The sequence below is a fragment of the Protopterus annectens genome, chromosome 2.part1 (genome assembly GCF_019279795.1).
Source record: "Protopterus annectens isolate FY-2018-M chromosome 2.part1, PAN1.0, whole genome shotgun sequence".
NCBI classification, from domain to species: domain Eukaryota; kingdom Metazoa; phylum Chordata; order Ceratodontiformes; family Protopteridae; genus Protopterus; species Protopterus annectens.
In genome coordinates, this window is record NC_056729.1 from 41,888,263 (window position 1) to 41,913,854 (window position 25,592).

At 38.5% G+C, this 25,592-nt stretch overlaps 1 protein-coding gene across 1 annotated transcript in view; it reads right to left on the reverse strand.

The window, feature by feature from the left end:
* The window catches only part of LOC122794819 (alpha-2-macroglobulin-like protein 1), a 989,874-nt gene that overhangs the window by 809,800 nt on the left and 154,482 nt on the right, over nucleotides 1-25,592 (reverse strand). Inside the window, exon 8 of the mRNA XM_044063423.1 lies at nucleotides 24,232-24,358. Within this exon, the coding sequence (XP_043919358.1) occupies nucleotides 24,232-24,358 (127 nt within the window). The remainder of the gene's footprint in view (nucleotides 1-24,231; nucleotides 24,359-25,592) is intronic.

A 25,592-nucleotide genomic window follows, 5' to 3' on the forward strand; every position in this document is an offset into this window, starting at 1 on the left:
GGCCATATATGTGGCTATTGGCATGCCTACAGATGTGAATATATGTTTTTATTTGTGCTGTCATGCATTGGTATTCTTTTTTGTAGAAATGTGTTCAGTTAGTAATTGAACACATTTCTGCACTGACACTGTTCCTGCATGGAGACCTGGCAGCTTCCTGAATCACTAATTCACCTCATTTGCATGTTTTTCACCAGCAAATGAGATGATTAGCATGCCTCATGATTTTCCATTCAGGAACAGTGTAGACAGGCTCGTGCACGTCGGATCAGCGATTTGATGAATCGCTCGGCGGCCAAACTCCATGCAGGAGCTGCTACACTGTTCCTGCACAGAGTTTTAGCTTTCATGAATCCCAGGGAATATTTTCATTACTTTTGGAGCCTCGTTTCTTACATACTTGGAAATATGAGAAAATGTAATATGAATTAAAGTAATAACAGAATACATGTGAAATGGATCTCCAGTATCAGTATTAGATTCTGTACATAAGGATTTAAAAGATTTAATTTTTAAACCATCAAAACATTGTTGCCAGCAAAAAATTGTTGATTTTCCTATTTATATTATGTATGAGATGAAACATTATTTGGAAGATGTTTTATTAAAGAGAATGGAATAAGCGTTTCAAGCCAGAAATATTAATTAGAATAATTTGAAATTATTTTTACTTCTTTAATATTTGATTTATATAATTGGATTTTGAAGGATAATAAAGAGCACGTTGCATATAATTACACATAATAACCAAAATAGATTATAGAATTTATTACTATTCATATTTAAAATATTCAATTTATCTGTGTTAAGTAAGTGATAACTTCCAATTTGCAGTATAATTATTATCTAACCAATTAAAACAGTTTAAGCATTATTGATTTCAAATACGTTTTTTTTTTATTTAGAAAGTTAATACCTCTGAAATTCCAAGGTCTGAAATAATGATATAGGATCAATCTAGGTTTATTTGGAAACAATAAAAAAATCTAATAATCTAATAATATTTTCTTTTTTTTAATTTATTTCTGTTAGGTGGCAAAATAATAAATTAAATTATATACAATCGTTTAGGAAATAATATCATGTGTAATCTATCTTCAAATGGAATAAACATTTTGTTCTAATGGGTAGATAGATTAACCAAGGAAGATATAACATTTTCATAACTAAAATTTAAGGTTTCTTCAGTAGATTTCAGAATATGGATTCCTAGGGAAAGAGAGAAGAGTCTATGATTGTTTTTAGAACTGCTCATTTTTACTTCAAGAAGTTGTTTAAATATTTAATTCCCAAGAATAGTTTGACAGGAAATTTTAGGATAAATGATGTCAAAATTAAATACGAGCTAGATATAATGTGCAAAGAATATTTAAAATAAGAATATTATTTTTGTAAGAATTCCCTGTCAAAAATATGTAAATACTGCACATCTCTGAAAAGAGTTATCTCAGTGTCATCTAGCCCCCCCCCCCAATGGTATAAGGTTTGATGAGCAAGGTATAATAAAAGTAATTATGCAATTACACTGTTGCTGATCTTTTTTTTTTTTTTTTTTGCTGAATGGCAGAGTGATACTCATAGACTAAATTTACTCTATTTGATCAAATGAAAAAATAGATTACTGGGGTATTGCCAGCACAGGGGATATTGATATACAAGGACAGCATGCTTATTTTAAAATTTAGTATTTTATGGTCTGAGAGATTATTTTTATGATCAGCTTGAAACGTCTACTTAAGTTATATTTGCTTATAGCTTCTACTTTTTATTTTTTTTTTGTATTTCTATATCTGTTTTCCTATGTATGTCTAATAGTACCCCCTTGAAGACTTGGTTTTCTGACATTTTTGATGTTTACCTCATCTGTTTTTGCAAACTGCTTTATGTATAATTGTAGACATTTACAGTGTTTCCAATCAGATATTCACAGTATGACTGCCTGGACTATTAAGAAATGATGGAAAGCTTGTTTCTTAGCAAAGCACGGAGGAATTCCTGCATACTTCCTAGGATTTAAACACACTTCCTAGTTATAACAACAGAAAAGAAATGCAGCAAGGGACTGCTGAGAGGGTGTTACTAAGGAGAAAGAGGAAAAACAACTGATAGGAATGACACTGAAGAATGTATACATTTGGGTTATCACCCTGTTGATGCTAATACCACAAGAAGTTGCTCTAGTGTGAGAAGTCCAACTTTTCATTTGTTTGAAAAACTACTGTTGACTGTGTTAAGGTCACTGGCATTTCTCAGACATGAGAATTTTATGGACCCAGTGATTAATGGAAGACATAAATGCTTTTATCAATAATGTAAATACAAATGCCTCTCAACCAGCATCAAAAAGATATTCCCCAGGGTTCAATAAACTCTGTGTAGGCTTCATGCAGAGCCTATACGGAGTGTACCGATTACAGTGATGATGCTCATTGCGCAGCATCACACAAGGCGTATTAATGAGGTGCTGCACATCTAAGGAAGGCTTTTCAGCTTGAGGCAGTGCTGCTGGCTGCAAAACCTTGCAAGGGAGCATGGATAGCAATTCAGCGTAAGTCAAAGCACTAATGATCCACAGATTTGCGCATAATGCCACAGTGATCACCAGGGCTACACAGATAGTACTGATTCTGCACATTTCCCCACAAAGGCCAACATAATGCAAGGACATGTAAACAGAAATAGGGACATAAAATGTCACATAGACATGTGTTACAATGAAAAAGAAACATAGCCATCATCTCCTTTGAGCAATACCAAAGGCATACATAATGGGGGGGACAACAGACCATAAAATATGTACAGATGTGTAATATTGCACTTCCCCACCTAAAGTTGATAGAATAAACAGGCTGTACATTACCATGAACTGTCTGAATAGCATATACATACAACTGGTTTTCAACCCAGTAACATCTGGCCCCAAACTGGAATGGATCAAAGCATTAATAAGTGGTGCCACAGCGACAGTTAAGTCCCACGTGTATTTTATACAATCAATAGTAACTGTCACAGTTTAGCAAGGATTTCCCTTTGTACTCCCCAGTGCTTGCTCCCCATATCAGCACTGTCCTGTCTTCCCCATTTCTTTTTTATAAAGTATTATTGCACAATGGTGTGCATTGTGCACCATCACTAAGGAATGGTGAATGACCCTATATATAAATCATTGTCATTGTATCATAGATGCCTGTAAAAGTACTACATACACCTGTATTAGAATGCAGTACCATCTGGACCAAACAACAAGGAATATATCACTGCATTAGCAAGTGCTACCATAAAGTCAGTTTTGCCATACATGTATGTCATATGATCAACCTTAACTGTTACAGTTTAGCAGGGAATGCCTGTTTTTCTTCTCCCTGCTTGCTCCCCATGTCACCACTGTTCTATGTTCTCCATTTATATAATTTAAAGCATTATTGCATGACAGTATACATTGTGCACTGATGTGCAACAATGCTGATACAGTGCTGATCCTTTTTGGGGCCAGATGGTACTGGGTTCAATACAGGTGTCAGCTAACACTTTCAAATACGTTTATGCTTGCTCTGCTTAATATCACGCAAATGTGGTGCTTGAAGGTGAGCAATGTTGAGCACTGGGTTTGCACAATGGTAAGCATCGCACAACATCTTCAAACAGTGTGTGCATTTCCAGTAAATGAGATAATTGCAATTGGCAGGAAAACATCATTCTACATTGGTCTTGATCCATGGTAGGCATGGCAGGCATGTGCGGTGAGGGACTGAGATTCAGTGCTCAAAGATGGGGTGTCCAGGATTCCGAAGTGTTTGTTGGACTCCTAGTGAAGGAACATGGGCCCAGGCTATTGCAGAGACTATTCTGACTCAGAGTACATGTCAGAGACATGGGATAGTCTTGCCTGAGCTGTGACCAGTGCTACTGGTATCCCCACACTGATAAGCAATGTAGACACCACTGCAACAACTTCCAGAGGAAGAAGAGGGATACCCTCGAATGTTGAATCAGGGAATTTAGGACTGGGGACACCCACAGATGTTTTAGTATCAATTACAGACACTACTTGTAAGAGTTAAAAGCTGAATATAGTCAGGACTGGTATTCATAATGGTATTCTGTTCTGTTCTGTTTTTTCCACAGTTACCACAGAGAGATAACTGAATGTGTGAGCCCATGGGGCTAGATTGGCCCAGATGACAGAAGCAAGTGGTATGGATGGATGAGAACAATGCTGTTATTGTAGCATTAAAAGTTAAAGACAGCCTTTTTGGTATTTTATACAGTTTTATCAAACTGAGCATGCATATCTCAATAGTAAAAGCAAGTATGTGTGCATTAGTCTGCAGCACAAAGCAACAGTTCCATATACTAAAATAAAAGTGAGCATGTATCTCTCAACTGTAAAAGGAAACTATGCATGCATTAGTCTGTAGGCGAACACAGTACAGTATTAGAGAGAGTAGTTAGAATTTGTGGGTTCAAAAACCACACTTCCCAACTATACAATACTGTTAAGTTTTCATCATTATTGTAATGTAACTTCAGACCTCTATACCAGTACCACAAATGGCCTGCTATAAACTGGAATCAGTAAAATTAGAACATGCATATGTGCAATACATCCACACATAAAAGGATTGCTTGCTGCAATCTGTAGTATAGTATGCATCTGTTATGAAGTGGGTAGTCTTAAAAAAAAAGTTATTCATTAGGAGTTGGTAGTCTTAAAAGTAAAGGTAACAGAATAGAGTCAAATAACTGTATCAATGCATTGTACCTCATATATGAAGTTACTAATGTTATCCCTTTTTTCTCTCACCCCAACCCTTATCTTCTCTTTTTTTTTCCACAGGACTGCACAGTTGGCCTACCCCACAGGATCTTCCTGCCCCACTCCACCAGCTATGGCATTGATACCCAGCACATCTGGGATGCAACCTGGCAGCAACCCCATCTGCTGCCCCTGCACTACCTGAACCCACAGGTATTTCTGCCCCACAGGATAGGCCAGTGGTTCCTTCTGGGAGCAGTGGTGGAGATGGTGATTTTATCACCCATGATGAACTGCCAGGGTTGCTACATAGGACTGTGTGCTGCACTGTTGGTGCACACCTATGCCAGATGAAGTACCATCTCTCCATCATTGTACAGGATATCAGGAGGAAGCACAGATATAGGGCACTGCAGCCATCAGTGCAGTGAGGTGAAAGTGATGACAGTCCAGTGGGTGAAGAATCAATTCTCACTGTCACCCAGCTTGATAACTATGGGCTCCAGATGTCCCCACCCTTACTCCAACCATGGTGTTCACCAACCTTTTTTTGTTCTTCACCATCCTTGTGTCTTGTCTTGTATGTCCTGTCTGCAATTGCTTCCTCACCCACCCAACCTACCTGACCCAGACATACCTACATCCCTTCCCCAACATTCTTCTCTGTCTCTAAAAAAACAAAGAAAATGGGTACTTGTCTCACAAAAAATATACCTCCCTTACATAGATCTCCATTTCACACACATCTTCTTGACACACTTGATCTTGTCCAATTGTCTATATAGCATGACTGTATTGTGGCCACCCCTCTCTCTCTCCAGAGATGACAGTACAAATTCAGCTAATATTCTGTACATATGATCATTTTTTACTATTGAAGATGAATAGCTATGGTTCTTCCCTACCTCCTTTCTGCACATTCCTGCCCTGCTTTCACTTTTTTTTCTCCACTGCTTGCTCCCAATTTCTCCACTTTCTTATCATCCACATTTCTTTTCTTTAAAGACTTATTGCTCAATGGTACATATCTTTCACCAATGTGAAGCAACAGTGAACAGTGGCAATATATGTAAATGCATTTAAAAGCATATTAGACACTTGTAAAAGTATGACCTACACCCATATTCTAACCCAGTAACATCTGCCTCCAACAATAGTGCATGAACACCTGATGCCATAGTGTCAGTTAATTAGCAGGTATATTTTAGAGATTCAATATAATCTGTTAGACTTTAGCAATGCAGTTCTAGTTTGTGCACTGCTTACCTATGTGCAATCCCAGTGGTCACCACATTATAGAAATATATATAGCTATGCTTTATTATGAATAGAGCTTTTATCTGTTACTTGTAACTGCTTTTTGCATAACAAATTTGCTGCACGTTGGTGTGTGATGTGCACAATTATGCAATAATGCTTTAAAGAAAATAAATGGGGAAGATAGGACAGTGGTGAAATGGGAAGCATTCTGCCTATGCAGAACTGTTCACAGAAACCCTGTACAAACACATTAATAGTTGCATAGAGGCAGAACAGAACTAACTCAAAAAACAAGCCACCCTGGTAGAATCACAAAATCAATAAGCTGTATAACAGGAGGAAGAAAATCATGGCTAAAATTAGGAGGTGCAGTACCCAGAAGGATAAAAGTACTCTCATTAAACTAAACAAACAACTCAGAGGACAAATAATGTTTACCAAAGCCAAATCTGAGGTACGTTTGGCTTCCCAGGCCAAGGACAACCACAAAGCATTCTTTAGCTATGTCCACAACCTCAAAGGCAATATACAATTGTGTGCAGAGCTCATTGTAAATGAAGCCACCTGTACTGAGCCAGAAGATATAGCACACCTCCTGGCTGATAAAGTCAGCTCCAGGTTTACACCTCTCTCCCCTCAACCTTCCCTCAGGAAATATCATCAAATATAACTCCCCCTACTATCAGTAGGGAACAGGTCCTTAATGCTCTCTCTAAGACCAAAACCACTGCATCAGTAGGTCCAGACAATATCCCAGGATGTCTTATAAATAGCATGAAATATGACCTATCAGGGTCTCTGGAATTGCTATTTAGCTGTAGCCTCCAAACAGGCTTCATGCCTCATGAATGGAGGAAGGAAACAATCATCCCTCTGCACAAAGGTGGGCCATCTACAGACCCTGGAAACTACAGACCCATAAGTCTCACTAGTCTAATATGTAAAGCCATGGGAAGAATTATCATGGAGATGATCAACAGAGATATAGTAAACCTCTAGACACTGGACCCAACCCAGTTTGGTTTTGTCAAGGGCAGATCATGCCTACTCAACCTGCTGGACTTCTTTGAGAAGGTCACCAAAGCAATGGATGAGGGCAAGTCATTTACACTGCCTTCCTTGACCTGGCCAAGGCATTTGACACAATACCACACTCGGGTATTGTTGACAAACTCAAGAGGTTAGGTACAAGCCCATATGTCACCAAGTGGATAGCCAACTGGTTCACAGACACGACCCAGGCAGTTAGAATTGGGGTGTCCACCTCTACAAAGAGGCCAGTCACAAATGGATTCCCTCAGGGATCAATCGCTGGACTGCTCCTTTTTGGCATTTACTTCTCAGAAGTCAAGGCCAGTGTCAGTGGTCTCTGGCTGACTAAATTTGCAGATGATTGCAAATTAGGAGCTGTCATTGAATCTTACACTGACACAAATGTTCTCCAGGAGGGGTTGGCACAGACCAACAACTGGTGTCAGAGCCATGGACTAAAACCAAATGTCAAGAAACACCAATTGGAATGAATCAAGTGTGTCAAGAAGATGTGTTCAAAATGGAAAACTATGTATGGGATGAATTTCATTTTTGTTGGGGCAAGTGTCCATTCTTTCTTTTTTTTTTTCTTTTTTTTTTTTTTATGTGAAAGAGAGGAATGTTGAGGAAGGGGTGTAGGTATGTCTGAGTCAGGTAGGTTGGGTAAGTGAGGAAGCAATTGTAGGCAGACAAGACAAAGGGATGGTGAATGGCACAAGAGGTTGGTGAGCACCATGGTTGGGTTGAGGGTGGGGACATCGAGAATCCATGGTTATCAAGCTGGGTGACAGTGAGAATTGAGTCCTCACCCAGTGGACTGTCAACACTGTCACCTCACTGTGCCAATGGCTGCAGTGCTTGGCATCTGCATCTCCTTCTCATGTTATTAAGTACAATGATGGAAAGCAGCATCTCCATCCTTCATAGGTATGCACCAACAGTGTGGCACACAGTCTTATGCACCATCCCTGGCAGTTCATCTCACATGACAAAATCATTACCTCTGCCATTGTTCTCAGAGGAAACCACTGGTCTATCCTGTGAACAGAACTACCTTATGGGCCTGGTAGTGCAGGGGTGCTGCCAGATTGCATCCCAGACATGCTGGGCCTTGGTGTCATAGTTGGTGGAGTGGGGGAAGGAGGATCCTGTGGCCCAAGCCTACCCCACTGTGCTGTGGAAAAAAAGGGAGATAAAGGTTGGGGTGAGAGAAAAAAAGGAATAACATTAGTAACTCCACATTTGACATACAATGCACTGATACAATTATTCGACTCTATCATGTTAACTTTACTTTTAAAACTAACAACTCCTAACAAATAGCATTTTTACTTTTAAGAATTCCCAAGTCATAACAGAGCACACTATACTACAGATTGCAACAAGCAATCTTTGATGTGTGCATATATTGCACATATGTGTGTTCCAATTATACAGATTACAGTTTACAGCAGTCCATTTGTACCACTGGTATAGATGTTTGAATTTACCTTAAAATATTGATGAAAAAGTAACAGTATTGTATAGCTGGGAAGTGTGTTATGTGAACCCACAACCTCTGACTACTGTCCAATACTGCACTCTTGATTTGGCCTACAGTCTAATGCATGCATAGTTTGCTTTTACAGTTGAGAGATGCCTGTTCACTTTGATATTAGAGTATTGAACTCTTAGTTTGTGCTACGTAGTAATTCATGCATACTTGCTTTTACAGTTGAGATATGCATGCTCACTTTGATACAACTATATAAGATACCCCACAAAACTATCTTAAACCTTTAATGCTAGAGTAACAGTACTGTTCTGCTACATACATACCATATGCTTCTCTCATCCAATCTAGCGGCATGGGTTCTCACATTCAGTTTTTTGTGGAAAAAACAGAACAGAATACCATTATGAATACCACTCTTGACTATATTCAGCTTTTAATTCTTAGCAGTAGTCTATGTAATTGATACTTATACATCTGTGGAGTGTCCCCAGTCCTACATTCCTCGATCCAACATTTGAAGGTATCCCCCTTCCTTCTCCAGTGGTCATTGTACTGGTGTCTACATTGCTTACCATTACACCAGTGTGCAGGATACCGGTAGCAATGGTCACAACCCGGGCAAGACTATCCCATGCCTTTGACTTGTACTCTCAGCTGGATTAGTCCTTCTACAGCACCTGGGCCCATGTTCCTTTACTAGGAGTCCAACAAACACTTTGGACTCCTAGATACCCCATCTTTGAGCATGGAATCTCAATCCCTTTCCACGAACACCTGCCATGTCTACCACAGATCAAGACCAATGTAGAATGATGGTTTCCCATCAACTGCAGTTATTGCGCTTACTGGCAGTTCACACATTGTTTGGAAATGTGCGATGCTTACCATTGTGCAAACATGGTGCTTGGAAGTGCGTACTGGTAAGCAGAGTGCAACATTGCCAAGCAATGCAATTTCAGGGTTATTGGATCTAGAGGCCTTTGTGCATGTATTTTGGGTAAAAGTAAAGGCCATATTAGTCCACATAGAAGAAATACACTGACAGTACATAGTATATTTTCTATTTTTGGTTGTCTGCTTCCTTGGAGGTCTGGGTTCTCCAGTTCCAGTGTTTGCACTATGCAGCACATCACACAAACAGTTGGGGAAAAAAAAAAAAGAAATTTAAATGAAGAAAACTAAGGAAAGGGAAAAGAAAATGCTATCCTGTCATACAGCCCTATGATCTGAATATCATGGCATGATCTGTGATGTGCATCACATGTTTGGACTGGAAAATCCTGTAAGAGATATGCTAGAAAGTAATTATACACATTGCAGTTTCTTACTTCACAACCCTCACAAGCTCATTCACTATAAAGTTGTGACATTTGGATGCTATCAACTGTCAAACTTTCCAAGGCTGATATAAGCTAAATGTACAATGACCAGGTAAACACAAGAAATGCAGATATGCTAAACAGTAACTTAGCTACATACCCTGAGCATCAGACATAGATTGTGTATCCCTGAATCAAAAAGGTAGAACACAGGGATATGGCACAGTTATCATCACTTGCACGGGGCATTGTGTTGGCAGGGGAGGGCAGTAAGCCTTGGCTGACACAAAAGATTGGTGAGTGTGTGTGAGTAAGAAGGAGAAGAAGGCAGACATTTGGACATAACAACAAATGAGCAGTGAAACAAAATGAGTAACTGTTTGTGTGTGTGTGTGTGTGTGTGTGTGTGTGTGTGTGTGTGTGTGTGTGTGTGTGTGTGTGTGTGTGTGTGTGTGTGTGTGTGTATGTATGTGTGTGTGTCTGTAGGTGTCCTCTAGTTGAAATTGGTGTGCGATTGTGTTCATGAGCACAGCCAAGCTGAATGCTAGCTCTACATCTTGGTGTGTTGGACAGGTGTGGACCATGCATGGTAGAAGTGGCAGTTCATAGTTGTCATCCCTGACCAAGACAACTGGCTCTGCCAGGAGTTGAACTAGCATGTTGATGTCCAGGATCATGCTCAGATATAGTGCTGTTACCTGAACATGACTGCTGTCTGCTGGATGAGCTCCCTTCATGAAAACACCCAGCACCACATCCCCATGGCCTGTCACATCTGTGCGTGGACAGCACACTCACTGACTGAGCAGTGAAAGTACAGCTACTATAGGAGTGTGATCAGGCATGACAACATTGGCTGAAACAGAAAATGATCTGGCTGACCTATGCCCACAAGGATACCATTCCCCTCCCAGCAGACACTCCATCACAGACACTGCTTTTTTCCATGACAGACACCCCCTGGTCCATCACAGACACCCCTCGTTCCACCATGTCATTCATCTGATCCAGTGAATTTGTAACATGGTGGAGGCAGTCACGCATGTCAGACTGTGCCACATCCACAACCCTGAGCATTTGTCTGGAGCACCTATGGGAATGTGCCTGTACCTCCATGATGGCCCTAAGCTTATGTTGAGTGACACAGAAAGTGACAGCAGACCACCTCCAAGCACCCCTATCAATCCTCCTGTGTGGCATCTCATTCACACATTGGCTATGACCAGACTCAACAAGCACTAAAGCCGCAGTAGCCACACTTCACTGATCAATGTCCCGCTGGTGTAAAATGATCTTGATAATGTCAAGCAACAGCTCACACACACACACACACACACACACACACACACACACACACACACACACACACACACACACACACACACACACACAGTTGACTGCAGTGAAATAGATGCCCTACCTATCTAAGTGTGCAAACTACTGAGCACAATACTTTAAGCAGGTGACACAGCTCAACTCTGACTTGGAATGTGTCAGACAACACTTTTTAGCTTATGACATCAGCAGTATCTTTTAATGACAGGATAAGTGTCCCACATGCTGATGTAAAATGCTCTCAGCAATGTCAAGAAACAGCTCACAGACACACACACACACACACACACACACACACACACACACAGCACAAGTCTAATTTATACAGGAGTACCGGTGAACTTATAGTAGATGACATCAGCAGGACAAATGGGAGACAACAAGTTGAGAGGGTCGCATGAAATGGATATGTAGGCTTGTGCAAGTATCAACATGCTGGCAATCTATGTCATTGGAGAAGTAATTGTAGGATACCACATCTATTCTGCTGACTAGACACATGCAGCCAACTGCAGTGAGAACAGAAACTCCCATCTATGCACACAGACAGCAAAACTCAGTACTTAATGCAAGTGCCATGGCACAAGTCTGATTTATACAGGAGTGCAGGTGAACTTATAGGATATGACATCAGTAGCCCATGAGGGAGACAACATGTTGGGAGGGCTGCATGAAATGGATGTGTAAGCTTGTGCAAGTATCAAAATACTGACAATTCATGTCATTAGAGAAGTAACTATATGACACCACATCTACTCTGATGCCTAGACACACAGTCAACTGCAGTGAAAACAGAACCCCTACCTATCTAAGTGCACAGACTTAAGCTAGTGCCATGACACAAGTCTGATTCATACAAGAGTGCAGGCAAACTTATAGAAGATGACATCAGCAGGTCATGTGGGGAACAATGGTTTGGGAGGCCTGCATAGGCACATAAATTCAAATGATCATATGAGGCTACAAGCCTACCTCTGTAACAACACAAGTACCATTACTGAGCACAGTTGGATGTTTGAGTTTATCAGAGTGAGCTTGTAAACACCACCAACTGTTCCTGTCCATGAGGGGCATACATTATATATTACACTTTGTAGTATGGTTGAGATATGTGTGGAAAAAGTACTAAGACCCCAAGGTTGTAGTGTTTGGTGGGTGGAGATCAACACATTGATATATTGTGAATATATGACATATAGTTAGATCAGGCCCTTAGTTTGCAATGTTTCCACGTGTAGTTTTATGTCATGCAAAGGAAATGGACAATAAACACCAATAATAAAGCATTGTATATACTGTTCCATAGCTCAGCAAACATAGATTTGTAAGATGATTAATAAAATATACATGCATGTGAGATACACCTGTTTGTACATAGGTAAGCAGTGCACAAACATGAGCTGCATTGCTAATGTTTGACAATATTAAGTATCTAACATATACCTGCTGGATATCAGCACCAAGTTTGCGTGATGGTAAGCAGAGCACAACAATGGCAAACAATGCACTTTCAGGGTTATTGCATGCACAGTCAGTTGTGTATGTGTTACTGGCAAAAGTGAAGGCCATGCCAGTCCAGATAGCAGGAATACATTTATAGGACTGTAGTACACAGTATACCCACAGTCATACACTTGATCATCAATGCGATAATACATAGATTGCTAAATCAGTAAAAGTAATAATGTATGGAATATGCTGTATTTGAATGCAGGACCATGTGTATGGCAGTCCTATTTTTACACCTGTTGCCACAAGAAGGTTGAGGGAACACTGTCTATGTTGCACTTCATTGCTGTAGACTGCAATGGTACAAAAGTAAAACAAAAGTTGCACACTCTGTACTAGAACCCAGTACCATCTGTACTCCAGGACGGGTTTTCATAATGGTCAAGAGCATTAATTGAATGCATCTGGTTTCTATTTTTTGGCTGTCTGCTTCCTAGGTGGTCTGTCTTTTCTTGTTTCTCCAATGCTGCACTTCGTGAAAACCAGATAAGCACAGCCAAACCTGAAATTTATTTGTTCTCCAGTTCCACTGTTTGAGCTAAGCAGCCATCATGCAAAAAGTGGAATTACAAAACAAGAAAATAAGAAAAAAAATAGAAAGACATACATGAAAAGAGGAAAAGCAATGTATGACACACAGAGTAGAAAATAATAGTATACATGAGATATTTCTACATAGTTCGGGATCTGAACTCTCACACCAATGCAGCTTCAGAAAACAGGATGGATGCCTTATTTCTCTTTGCCACAAAAACAGTTTTGTAGCAATGAACTGAAGTCAGTCTTCACACAGCCAACTGCAACAGACTGTACACTGCTATCAAACCATCAGCTGTTATTTGTACACTTAATTATCTTTATTATATTTGGATGTAGTGCACTTAGTGATCATACAACCTGTTATGATTATGCTTGCAAATATGCCTTGCATTTCTATGTTTCTTGGTAATTCATCACTTATCTGACAAGTAGTGTGAGACTTGCAGTGTGTAAGCCATTACATATCACTGTCCTTAAAATATGTGACAGTATTAACTGGGAGTAATATGATATGCGATTGCCAGCAACTGAAGGCCAGGTTTGATGGCACAAACAAGCACATACTGTTCCTTTTAGGGGGAGCATAGGTGAGTTACTGTTATGGCACAAACAAGGACACACTGCTCTTTTGGGAGGGCAAAGCTCAGTAACTGTTATGGTACAAATAAGTATATCCTTTCAGGGGGAACAAAGGTGAGTTACTCCTATGGCACAAACAAGGATATGATGCTCTTGTTACTCTCTCCTTCTTCTGCATCCTGCCTGTTATTTGATCTTGGGAAGGGTTGGGAAGTCAGAAACTGCAGTGTGTATCATTATTTTATATCTTCTCTCTTTAATGATTTACCAGTATTTATTTTATTTATTTATTTATTTATTTATTTATTTTACATTTGTTAACCGGGAAATTCTGACTGGACCAGGTCCATTTTCAGCGGAGGCCCGGGGAGAAAAGCTCCAGCATCAAGTTATACAAATACAGTACATCCAGCATAATACACAAAACAGGTTACATCATATATGCTGAGCATAGTAATGTAACAATAAATTAATAAAACACTCCAGGTAAAAGAAGATATAGAACATGGGTAAAAAGGCAATGTCAGTTATACATTGGTAAGAGAAGAAAATTTATCAAGTAAGATTCTATAGTTAAAAGTACCCTTTCAGATGACCAAGCCTACAGGGGATCAGAGATCCAGCATGTGATCAGAGAGGAGTTTGGGGAGTTAATAGTAGTATGGGTAGGGTTATGTGATACAAGGGCATAACCAGGTACTAAGAAGGTGCGATTTGAGGGAGTTTTTGAATATGGATGTGGAGGGGGCAGTGGACACGGATAGGGGAAGAGAGTTCCAATTTCTGGCAACAGTGTGGGTGTACAGTGCTTTCCCTGCATTATTGTTAGCCTTGGTGATGGAGAGGACAGATTTTTCACTGGATCTTAGGTACCGGTTTGCAGTATAGACAGTAAGTAGGTTGGGTAATGAAGGGTTTTTTCAGGATATTTGAGAATATTGTAGGCTGTGCCCAGCTGGTAATAGTTAAGTAGCTGTGGTAGCTCAAGCCATTTTAGTTCTTTTAGTGCAGCACAGTGATGGGTTCTATAGGTTGAGTTAGTAGCAAACTTGGCTATTTTATTGTAGCATGATTCTAGTTTGTCTAGGTCACATTGTCTGATTTGGGTAAAGATTGGTGCTGCGTATAATAGAGTTGAGAGAAGGTGGCTTTGTGCAAGAGTGACTCTTGCTTTTTGTGAGAGAAAGGACTTATGCCTGTATAGGGAGCCTAGTTTTTTGTGTACTAGTTTTAGAGTATGTGAGATGTGAACATCAAAGTGGAGATTATTATTTATTTCAATGCCCAGAAGTTTGGTGTGGTTAGAAGGGGAGATGGTGGTGCCATCCTTAGATGTTATGGTAAAGGAGAGGGGTTTTTTATCTATTAGGGGTAAATAGTAGCAGTTTTGTCTTTTTGGGATTTAGAATTAGTTGGATACCTGATATCCATTTTTCTACTGAGTTAAAGATATCTTGAGTGAGTGTATGTAGGGTGGTGGGAGATGAGGCGGAGCAGATCAGGGTTGAATCATCCGTATATTGTATGAGTGTGGCATGTTGTGTAGAGCTATTGAGGTTATTTGTGAAAATAGAGAACAATAGCGGGTCCAGTATAGAGCCCTGTGGGACTCCTATGGTGGTTGGAAGTTGTGTAGACAGAGTTCCTTTCCAATGGACTGATTGTTGCCTGTCAGATAGATAGCCTCTGAACCAGGCTATAGTAGAGGAGGTGTAGGATAATGATGTTAGTGAGTCTAGTAGAATGGAGTGGGAGACCATATCAAATGCTTTTGAGAGGTCTAGGAAAATGGCTGATACATATTTGTTATCATTCCTGTGAAGGTTTATATAATTAGTGAAGGATAGAAGGGCTGTGGTAGTGCTGTGATGTGGACGGAAACTGTGTTGTGTGTTAGATAGTAGATTGTGTGTGTTAAGAAATGTCATCACTTGCAAGTTGAGAATAGAAGCGGTAATTAAAAATCTCCAGTATAATAGATTTTGAATTTCGCACTTCTGAGTTTTCGTTGTTGTTAGGTTTCGACTTTATAGCCTCGACATACTGAATTTCGACATTTCAGTATTTCAAGGATATAAAGTGAATCCGTTCATACATATTGATATGAGATATTTAGTTTTTTGGTTATTGATCCAATTTAATTTTCTTCTAGTACTTATAATGATAGAACAATTGATGATATATGATTTTACTGTGCACCTACAAGTACTCAGTATGGATTGAATGTTTAGCACACTCGAAGAAAAGTTACATGATTCTGTGGTTAAAGACACTAATTAACCTTTTGATATCCAAAATTACCAGTGTATTAGTAAGACTGGTTATACAAAGAAACTCAAGAATACTTCAGAATATTGCTTGCCTAATGCTGAATTTTGGATTTTAAACCCAGGGAATCTTTTTTGTAAAGCATTCCTCCAGACGTCATCAAGTACATACTGAGTATTTTAAATAAAAAGCTACACATGTGGCATTATTGTACTGTTAATAATATTCTTAAATATAATGTTAATGTGCTGCTGGATAATGAAGCCTCTAGTGATTCAGAAGAACGTTTTTACCACTGCTATGAAAATGATGTTCGAATGATTATGTACCTCTTAATGCTGATGTTCTTCATGCTTATAGCAGCTTTATTCTTCCACATATTAGCAATTCATTTAAATATTTTCCAAATTTGCTGACATTTGAAATGTACCAATTGTTCAAAGAATTTACTCATGACAAAATATAGTACATCCCATTGTCTCAAACAACAGCGAATTAATTCTCTTCAAAGCATAAAAGACGGTCTTTGTCTTGTCTTCAAACAGGTAGGGAAGGAGAAATATTTAGTTCTTTGGAACTATTATCAGGATTTGTCTTTGAGTCTATATCATTTCTATGAAGCTACCACTTACAGACTGGGTCATAAATTCCAATGACTTTTAGCTTCTCCTTTTAGGGGTCACCACAGTAGATCACCAGTCCGCAGATTGATTGGCAGTGGAGCTGATTGGCTCATAAATTGATGATTTTAAGTTTATTTAAGAGGCTGCAACTATTTGTTGAGATTGCTACTCATTTAGGATATTTTCTAAAAAATAATGTTGAACAGAAAAGCATATTTTCAAGTGTTATATAGCTGCAGTTTTCTATAACATATCCAAAATATAAAAGGATAATCCTAGTTCTGTGACACAGAGGAATAAAGACCTGACTGCAACCTAGAATATGTGCTTTTTTTTGTTGTTGCTGGAAGAGATTGGAAGTGGGGGACAAGACTTGGCTAATGTCACAGTATCATCCCAGGGTAGCATTAGTGGTTCTTTCCCTATCATATTTCCTATGGTACTCTTATCTGCCATGAATATGATCTTGAGGCCCTTATTGTATTTGTGGACTCTTCTCCATGATCTGAACTTGTCACTGAACTTACTGATGTTTACCCTGCAAATAATGTTTAACATCAGCTTGTGAGTATGGCAATTATTGTCACCTTTGAGCCTGCATATGATAATTTAGTCATGTATAGCTTTAAAGAGGAATGTGTATATATATATATATATATATATATATATATATATATATATATATATATATATATATATCCATTGTTCTTTTTGAAGCACATACTATATTAATGATTTGATTTTTTTAAAGAGTAGATCCACATAGCTTATGTTTTTCTTTAAAATCTTTTGTCTAAAAATATTTGGCTTCTCTTTTTCTCTTCATATAGCTGTTGATAAGGTTAATTATTTGGAGATATTATCGGTGGCTTATGTGGCTTATAAAATTATTACAAAGTTATACCATAGCCCAGTGATCCTATTGAGTTCCTTTATAAATCCAGTTTTCAGGATTAGAAGGGGCTGAAGTGCATCATCAGATTTTCTCCAAGAAGCTGGTATATTATGAAGAAGGACAGTGCACTTATTGCCTATTATAAAGTGTCCAGTATGTTTAGAAATTAAACAATGGGAATAGATGTTCGGATATACAGAGGACATCAGCTTAATATTTATTGGACTTAGTAATAATAATGTATAACATGCAGTTTACTATATAATACAATGGATCTACTTCATTTAAACAAAAGTACCCTTAAACAAATTTTACTTACCAGAGCTGAATCCACCAAAATTCCATTACAACAAATGGACGGACTGCCGATTTCCTTTCCCTGACAAAGAAACAACTTTGCCATCATGGCGAACTGTGCCCTCTCTTCTATTTAGTGCAATCTTGGAGTTGGTATATTTAAGGAGGTGGGCTGCCGGGGCATGGGGGGTAAAGCCCCCCCCCCACTTTGGTGGGTTTACTGTTTCTCCATTTCGGTTCATTACCATGGTGGCCAAGTGGTTCCTTTCACAGAGAAAGGAATTCGGCAGTCCATGCTTTCATTGTAATGGAGTTTCGGTGGATTCAGCTTGGGTAAGTAAAATTCATTTAAATGTACTTGTGTTTAAACAAAGTAGATCTAATACACTATACTACAGCCTGCTACCATTTCTTTAGTGAACAACATTAGTAATTTCTGCATACTAAACTATTCCCAGTACTTGACAGACTTTAAAATGCCATGATCCAGCTCTCACCCACCAATGTGAAAATCATACAGATATACTCCATGCAACTATCATAACATGATTAATCAATGAAAAATAAAATGACTCCCATGTATTGCATGCAAGTATTATAAGAGGATTATCATCAACATGCATATGCTGAACATGCAAAGGACATGAAGCTCACTCATAAATGGTTTTATAAAACTGGGGCACTCACACCTTATCAGTATGTGTGTGTGTATGTGTGTGTGTGTGTGTGTGTGTGTGTGTGTGTGTGTGTGTGTGTGTGTGTGTGTGTGTGTGTGTGTGTGTGTGTGTGTGTGTGTGTGTGTGTGTGTGTGTGTGTGTGTGATAGCAATAACATGCAACATCACCACTTGCTAAGCATGTCAGCACCACCCTTTCACATGCTAAGTACACACAAGCATTGCAAAGCAATGCACCAGCACATTAATGAAATGTCCTATAGCAAAATACACAATGTCAGCACTTTATTCCTACAACTTATACGGCTGTTCTCTAACTTACCTAAAATACATCAGACACTTAAATATTAGTTACAATATGCAAAACAGCATAATAAAAACATGCCCAGTATTTTATTTATTGATCTTTGTGTTTTATATTTTTTCCATATTATCTCATAACTGCAGGTACACTCACTTCAAATAATGAAATTATGCCACATCTTAGTCCAAAGAATGACCAGCACTGGTGGTGTAAGAAGTATAACCTTGACTGTGGCCCAAATAACCTGAGTTTGAGTAGTGGCTTATGTATTTGACAGAGCTGGGAAGGGACATGCCCATCCTGAGGGAAGGGAAAGGTGGAACAAGATGCACATAGCCATAATCTCTTGGAAGCGGGACAGCATTGCAACAAGCATCATATAGGGCTGGAGTTTCAGCTCAGCAAGCTACTACTTGGTGGTAGTTCTCATAAGCAAGTGCAAGAGAGCATGCACCCACAAAAAGTCCCATGGTGATTGGGGTTGTTCATACCCCTGGTCAGAGATGGTGTTAGAGACTTTCACAAATGTTCTCATTGACAGGATACTGGTAAGAGCATAGACTCTACAATATGTACCTGAATGACAGAATCAGAGCATATTCTTGTCCTAGTGAAGCTGGGGAGCCCCGTTGCTAAGAAATTTATGGGTTCTAGTCTAATGGATGATGCTTGATTGTCTAGAAAAAAAAATCTCAGTTCAAACATATAAGAGGTTTCCTGGATAAAATTCAACACACACCATACTTACTACAGTGAAACTCTGACCATTCACTACATATGTTAAAATGGTGATACATCACTGGTCTTTGCTATATCCACCGAATCACACACATCATTTTGTGCATGGATGGCTGAGTTTATGAACAATCCAAATGACAGGATACTCAATGACATAGCAAATATGGAAATGGGGAAGTAATACCCAAACATCTGATGCTTGGACGGTAAAGTTATATTCTAACCCCTTCCCTTTCTCTTCTTCTGTTTTAGGTTATTATCTTTATGGAGTTATAAAATGGCATCTGACAGGTATTTCAGTATGATGTGCTCATAACTGTGCCATCATTAGCAGCCATCAGACTGAGTTATCATCAGTTATCTTGGCAGATATGTCTGTAAGTCTGATAACAGTAAGCATTGCCATCTTTTTCATGCAAACATTTTCAGCTATATTTACAAAGAAATCCCTTAAAGCCAAAGTCAGATTAGACTTTATTGTCATTTAGAACTACACACATGTAGCCTAAATGAAATGTTGTGTGTCAGCTCAATTCTTGAGATTACAAAGGAAAGTGAAATAACACATACAAGTTGAGGAATATACATAACTAACAAATACAATACTACTCCTAATACATGCAAGAAAGAGCAGAGACATTTACCAACACTCATATACAAAAAGAATACCCTCCCCTGAGTTAAATGAACTACCCTATTTAAAGTCATACAAAACACACTACAGATTGAAATGCCCAAGTTATTTGTCTAATATTGCACTTGAGTGAGTTAAATAATACTGACTATCTTCTTCTTTGGGCTTTTCCTGGTTAGGGGTCGCCACAGCGGATCACCTGTCTGCTCATGATTGGCAGTGGAGTTTTACAGTGTCGAGTTGCCAGCCCGGCGCCCAACCTTCCACAGGAGGGACACACACACGCACGCACTCACACCTAGGGCCAATTTAGAGTGTCCAATCCACCTGCAGCATGTCTTTGGGATGTGGGAGGAAACCAGAGTACCCGGAGGAAACCCACACAACCACAGGGAGGACATGCAGACTCCGCACAGAAGGCACCCCAGCCGCGGATCGAACCGGAGTACCTCTTGCTGTGAGGCAACAATGCTAACCACTGCACCATCATGGCCACCCTAAATAATACTAACTATGGTTATAATAAATAAATATTGCACTTACTTGGAATATATGTAAGTATATATTGCACAAATAAATAAACATTGACTTATTATGGGCCCAGACTCCTAGAACTAATGCCCGAGTTCTGAATTCTAATCACTGTAGGGTAGAAACTGTTACTGAATGAATAAATAATAGGTTTTAAGTGTCAATAAAAGGAGTTCTCTTTCTTTGGACTGTTGATATCAACACACCAACAACGATTGCAGTAACAGAAGTCATTAGTCATATGCTTATAGATGTATGCTTTTAAATGAAGATATCATTGGTGACTAAAGTATCCAATTTCGTCTTTAAAGAAGAAGAAGAAATGCTAATTTTTAAAGAAATAGTAAGTATCCATCTCTTGGATTAAACTCAATAAGTTTTATTGCTGAATGACACAGCAGGCACAGTACATGATCCTTAGCATAAGAAACATTGCTATTTATTATACACAGCATCTAGTTGCATTAATGAGCAGAAAAAAACATGTTCACAAGAGCTCTGATGCTGACAGTCATAGGTTACATAGATAAGCTCTACAGTCATTTAAATAAAGACATAGAGCTGGCAGTCTCTAAGAAAATATAATGGGAATTACAAGTACTAAACACCCTGGTGAGCCACCAACATAGACAATCTTTACAACTGGAGGAAAAAAAGAACTCCTCAAATTGCACAGTAGATGTAAAACCTTGCAAGAAAAATGTATTATCAAATATATCACTAGGAAATTAAAAAAAAAACAATCCATAAACTTAAGACAGTTACTGATGGTAAGGTAATTCTTAGACTGTATTCTAAATAAATCCACCTACTTCATCCCAGTGCATAGTGCCAATATACTAACAGATGCAGTGCAAATTTTACCCTTAAAACTCCACATGTCCTAGAAGCCCTTAAACACCCTGTCATGGCCAAAGAACATGTTCTGAGGGTGCTATCAAAGACCTATAACATTTTTTTAATGAAACTTGACAACATAACTGGAGGTCTAATAAATACTGTTAAACATGCCCTTGTCGAACTTCTCCACAAACTACTTAACCTAATCTTATCTTTAGGCTTTCTTCCTGAATTGGGTCTATATTATGACATTGGATGATAAAAAGAATGAACGCTCTTTTATCGAACACTAAACGTCAAAAGCAGTGAATGCCGAACACATGGAACAGCGATTTTTTTCCCAGGGAAAAAAAAAATCACTGGGCCATTTTTGGGACTTTGCCATTTCCTCCACTGTGGTGTGATCTCAGAGTTGGTATATTTAAGTAGGGGGTGTAGGGGGCAAAGCCCCCCACTTTATTTTGTGTTTGGATTTGTTTTTTTGTTTGTTTGTTTTTTTTTGCGGAGCGGCTATTTTTTTCCCTGGGAAAAATTGCTGTTCCGTGTGTTCGACATTTACTGTTTTCGGTTTTTACTGCTCAATAAAAGAGCGTTCACTCTTTTTTATAGTTTAACACCATGATATAGACCCTCCTGAATTATGCTGCACCATGGTAATGATTCCCCTTTATAAGGGTAGACCTCCCATAGACTCTGATAATTATAGGCCCATCAATCTGCTGAGCCTGATTGCAAAGTTATGGAATGTATTATAAACTATCTCATCGATTATGATCTCAAAAATCATATTAAGCTTGACACAGCATTTTGGCTTTGTTAAAGGGATATTTTGCTTATTAAATTTAATTAACGTCTTAAAGAGGGTCATTCAGGCTGTAGACAGTTGTCCTGCTGCTCAGAAAGTGTATGCTGATCTATCCAAGGCAGTTGACAATGCTCCTCCTACAGGTATAGTAAAAAAGCTAATTGTTCTTAAATGCATCAATTCATGATAAGATGACTAGCAAACTTGCTAACAGATAGAACCCACATAGTTCTTATGGTGGGTACTTCATGTGAGAGCAGGAATACAACAGTGGCTCTATGTTGGACACCCTGCTTTTCACTATTTATTGTTCTGATCTCCAGAATAGGAACATACCCTGGTAAATACCTGGTGTACTGAAAATGGACTCAGTTTAATTTGAAAAAAAAAATTATTTAGCAAACAACCCCTGGCCTCAGCATAACAATAAGAGCAAAAAAACATAACAAATTAAAAATATAGTCAGGAAGCTTGACACCTGGGTTAGCAATTCCCTCTCCTTCTGTTATAATGTAGCAACACTAGACAGAAAGTCCTATTGTTTATCATAACTCATAGTTAAGAGTATGTCATCCATATCTAAACAAGTCAGCATTTCCTTACAGTCAGCATTGATTAGGCCAATCAGTGAGTAGAAAACTCATTTTGGGGTATACCACACTAGACATGTCAAGCAAGTAGATGATTCACAAAGGTTTTTAAGCAAGAAGATTATGGGATTAAAGACCCTGACCTATCAAGGGAGGGTAAAAGCTTTTCTCAGCATCTTATAGCCTCTAAAGGAGTGATCTGTCTTGCATATCATGCCTTTACAGACCCTCTTGTATTTGATCTCCAATATCCCTGCTAGTCTAATAGTTCTTTAAACACCAGAAGCAGAAACCTAAATCCTCACCAATAGTTTAATAGAACATACTGAAGAGACATGTTTATTATATAGCACCCCTGCCCCATCTCTGGAATAAACTTCCCTGCAGGTTAAGTAGTGTGACCCATTATCTTTCTTCATACAGACCCTGGTTACTTGGATGAGTGCCCTCAGATTTATCCCAGGGCTGACTAGCCTAGCCATCAGTGAGATAGCATAGGATAATCCACGTCTGCCAGGGAAGTTTCTGTTATCCAGTCTGCATCTCAGACTGTCTGAAGTTCTGGGCAAACTAGATCTCCTAAAAATTGATTGGACAAAGAAGTAATCTCTACCAATAGTCTTGCAGCAACCCTACCTTCAGTAGGAATAAACCACATATTTAGTTAAAAAAAGTATTTTTATTTATTCTCTGATAGATGAGAGTCATTGCTTTGACAACGTCTGTGAGAAAGGGGGAGGGTGGGTATTGGCAAAGCAGGAAAAAATAAATAAATCATAAAGCAGAAGTACATAACAGACAATGCAGTCTGGCACCATTATCCAAAAGAAATGGTGACTTACAATGCACTGGTAAACAAACAAATAAATAAGGATGAAGGAAAGAAATCAGCCTCACTTTCCAGGAAGGTGACATGCCTCACGCTTATATACTGCATGTGTTTTGTAAAATCTGAGTCCCATAGGCAAGGAAAACTTCCCATAGATAATAAAAAATACATGATTAAAAAAATACATCCATTCAAAATCTGACACTTTCTTGAAGGGAATTTATGTCCTACACAGAATTTTGTCACTTATGCACATATAAAATATAATTAAGGCATTCTTATTTAAAAAAAAAAAAACTCAAGAAGAATGTCTTTACTGGAAAGTAAACTATATATGTGAAAGAGAAGAATTAAAAATAATAGGTTAAGAATTTACCATTCCAGAGAACTGCTGGCAAATTCCATTGCCACCTCCATCACGTTTTCTAAAGTACATCCAGAAATAAGCATTACGACAAACAGTAGCACTGACTGCACCTTTAGTCGGCTGACCATATGTGTAGCTGTAAAGAAAATAAGCAAAATCAGCAATTACCCAATACGAGTATTGTTTGCTTATGACCATACTTGTTAAGCATTGTCCTCATAAGTGCAGTTTCACTGAAAAGTGATGGCCTTTAATAAACATATAAGCATGATCACATTGTTCTTATGACAGATGTTGAATTCACAAAATAAAACTCTACTTGCTTTTCCTCAAGGGAACTCAAATGTAGGAGTATATGTAAGTGTATGCCTCCTATAAAACAAGAAATGAAGATAACTTTCTTGGACTAGAACTTTCACTCGTGTCAGTTCAAATGCATCTGTCAGAAATTGCTTCTGTATATTTAAGGAACTATGAATTATAGTTTCAAGAACATGAGCTTTTAGACAACTTAAATATAATTGTTGACTTCTTCAGTAACCTCCCTATGAAACTGAACTAGCTGCTGTAGAAAATGTTAGAGTCTGTACTACAGTCCAGACCCTGGAATAAGCTGGAGTTTGGAGCACTGCCAGGGTTAAAATTGGCAATGAAGTAATGACTCATACCAGTGAGATGATAGCAATACTTTTCTTTGGTAATACAAGAACAAAAGTTGAGCCTACAGTAAATGATCATGGTTAGGGATTGACGCAATGGTTAAGGTGTTTACCTTTGGGGCAAGAAGTACATGGATTGATCCTCACCAAAGGAAATAGGTTAGGATTAAAATTGGCCACAAGGGCGGTTAGCCTGGTACTTACCTATAAAAATGTTTTTTTGAAAAAAAGCAGCAAATGAGAAGTGGCATTTTTGACTATTAAATGAGAAACTTGCACTGTTAAGTGCAGTTGTTGCAATGGGAGAATCAAACTTTTTCCTTAAACTACAATGACCATGGAGAAAATAATTCTATTTAGAGGTATGTAGGCCATGGGTGTAGCCAGGCCTATACAAAGTATACCATCGCATACACTTATTTAAAACAAAGTAATGTATTTTATGCAATTAGCTGAGGTGGCTTTATTTTCAGTGGTGATATCATCACAGTTTGTTCATATATTTTACTGCATGATTCTTTTTCCAAAATGTATTAAGTTTGCAAAAATATAATCAAAATGTAAAAGGTAAGTAAAACAGGAATTTTGTAGTAAAATATACAGATATGCCTTTAGACATGTTAGAAGTGACACTAAGTAAATGTGCACAATATCTTCTCCTGTGCTGCCAGTATTTGAAATTGGTCCCTCTGATATACCCATTAAAAACAC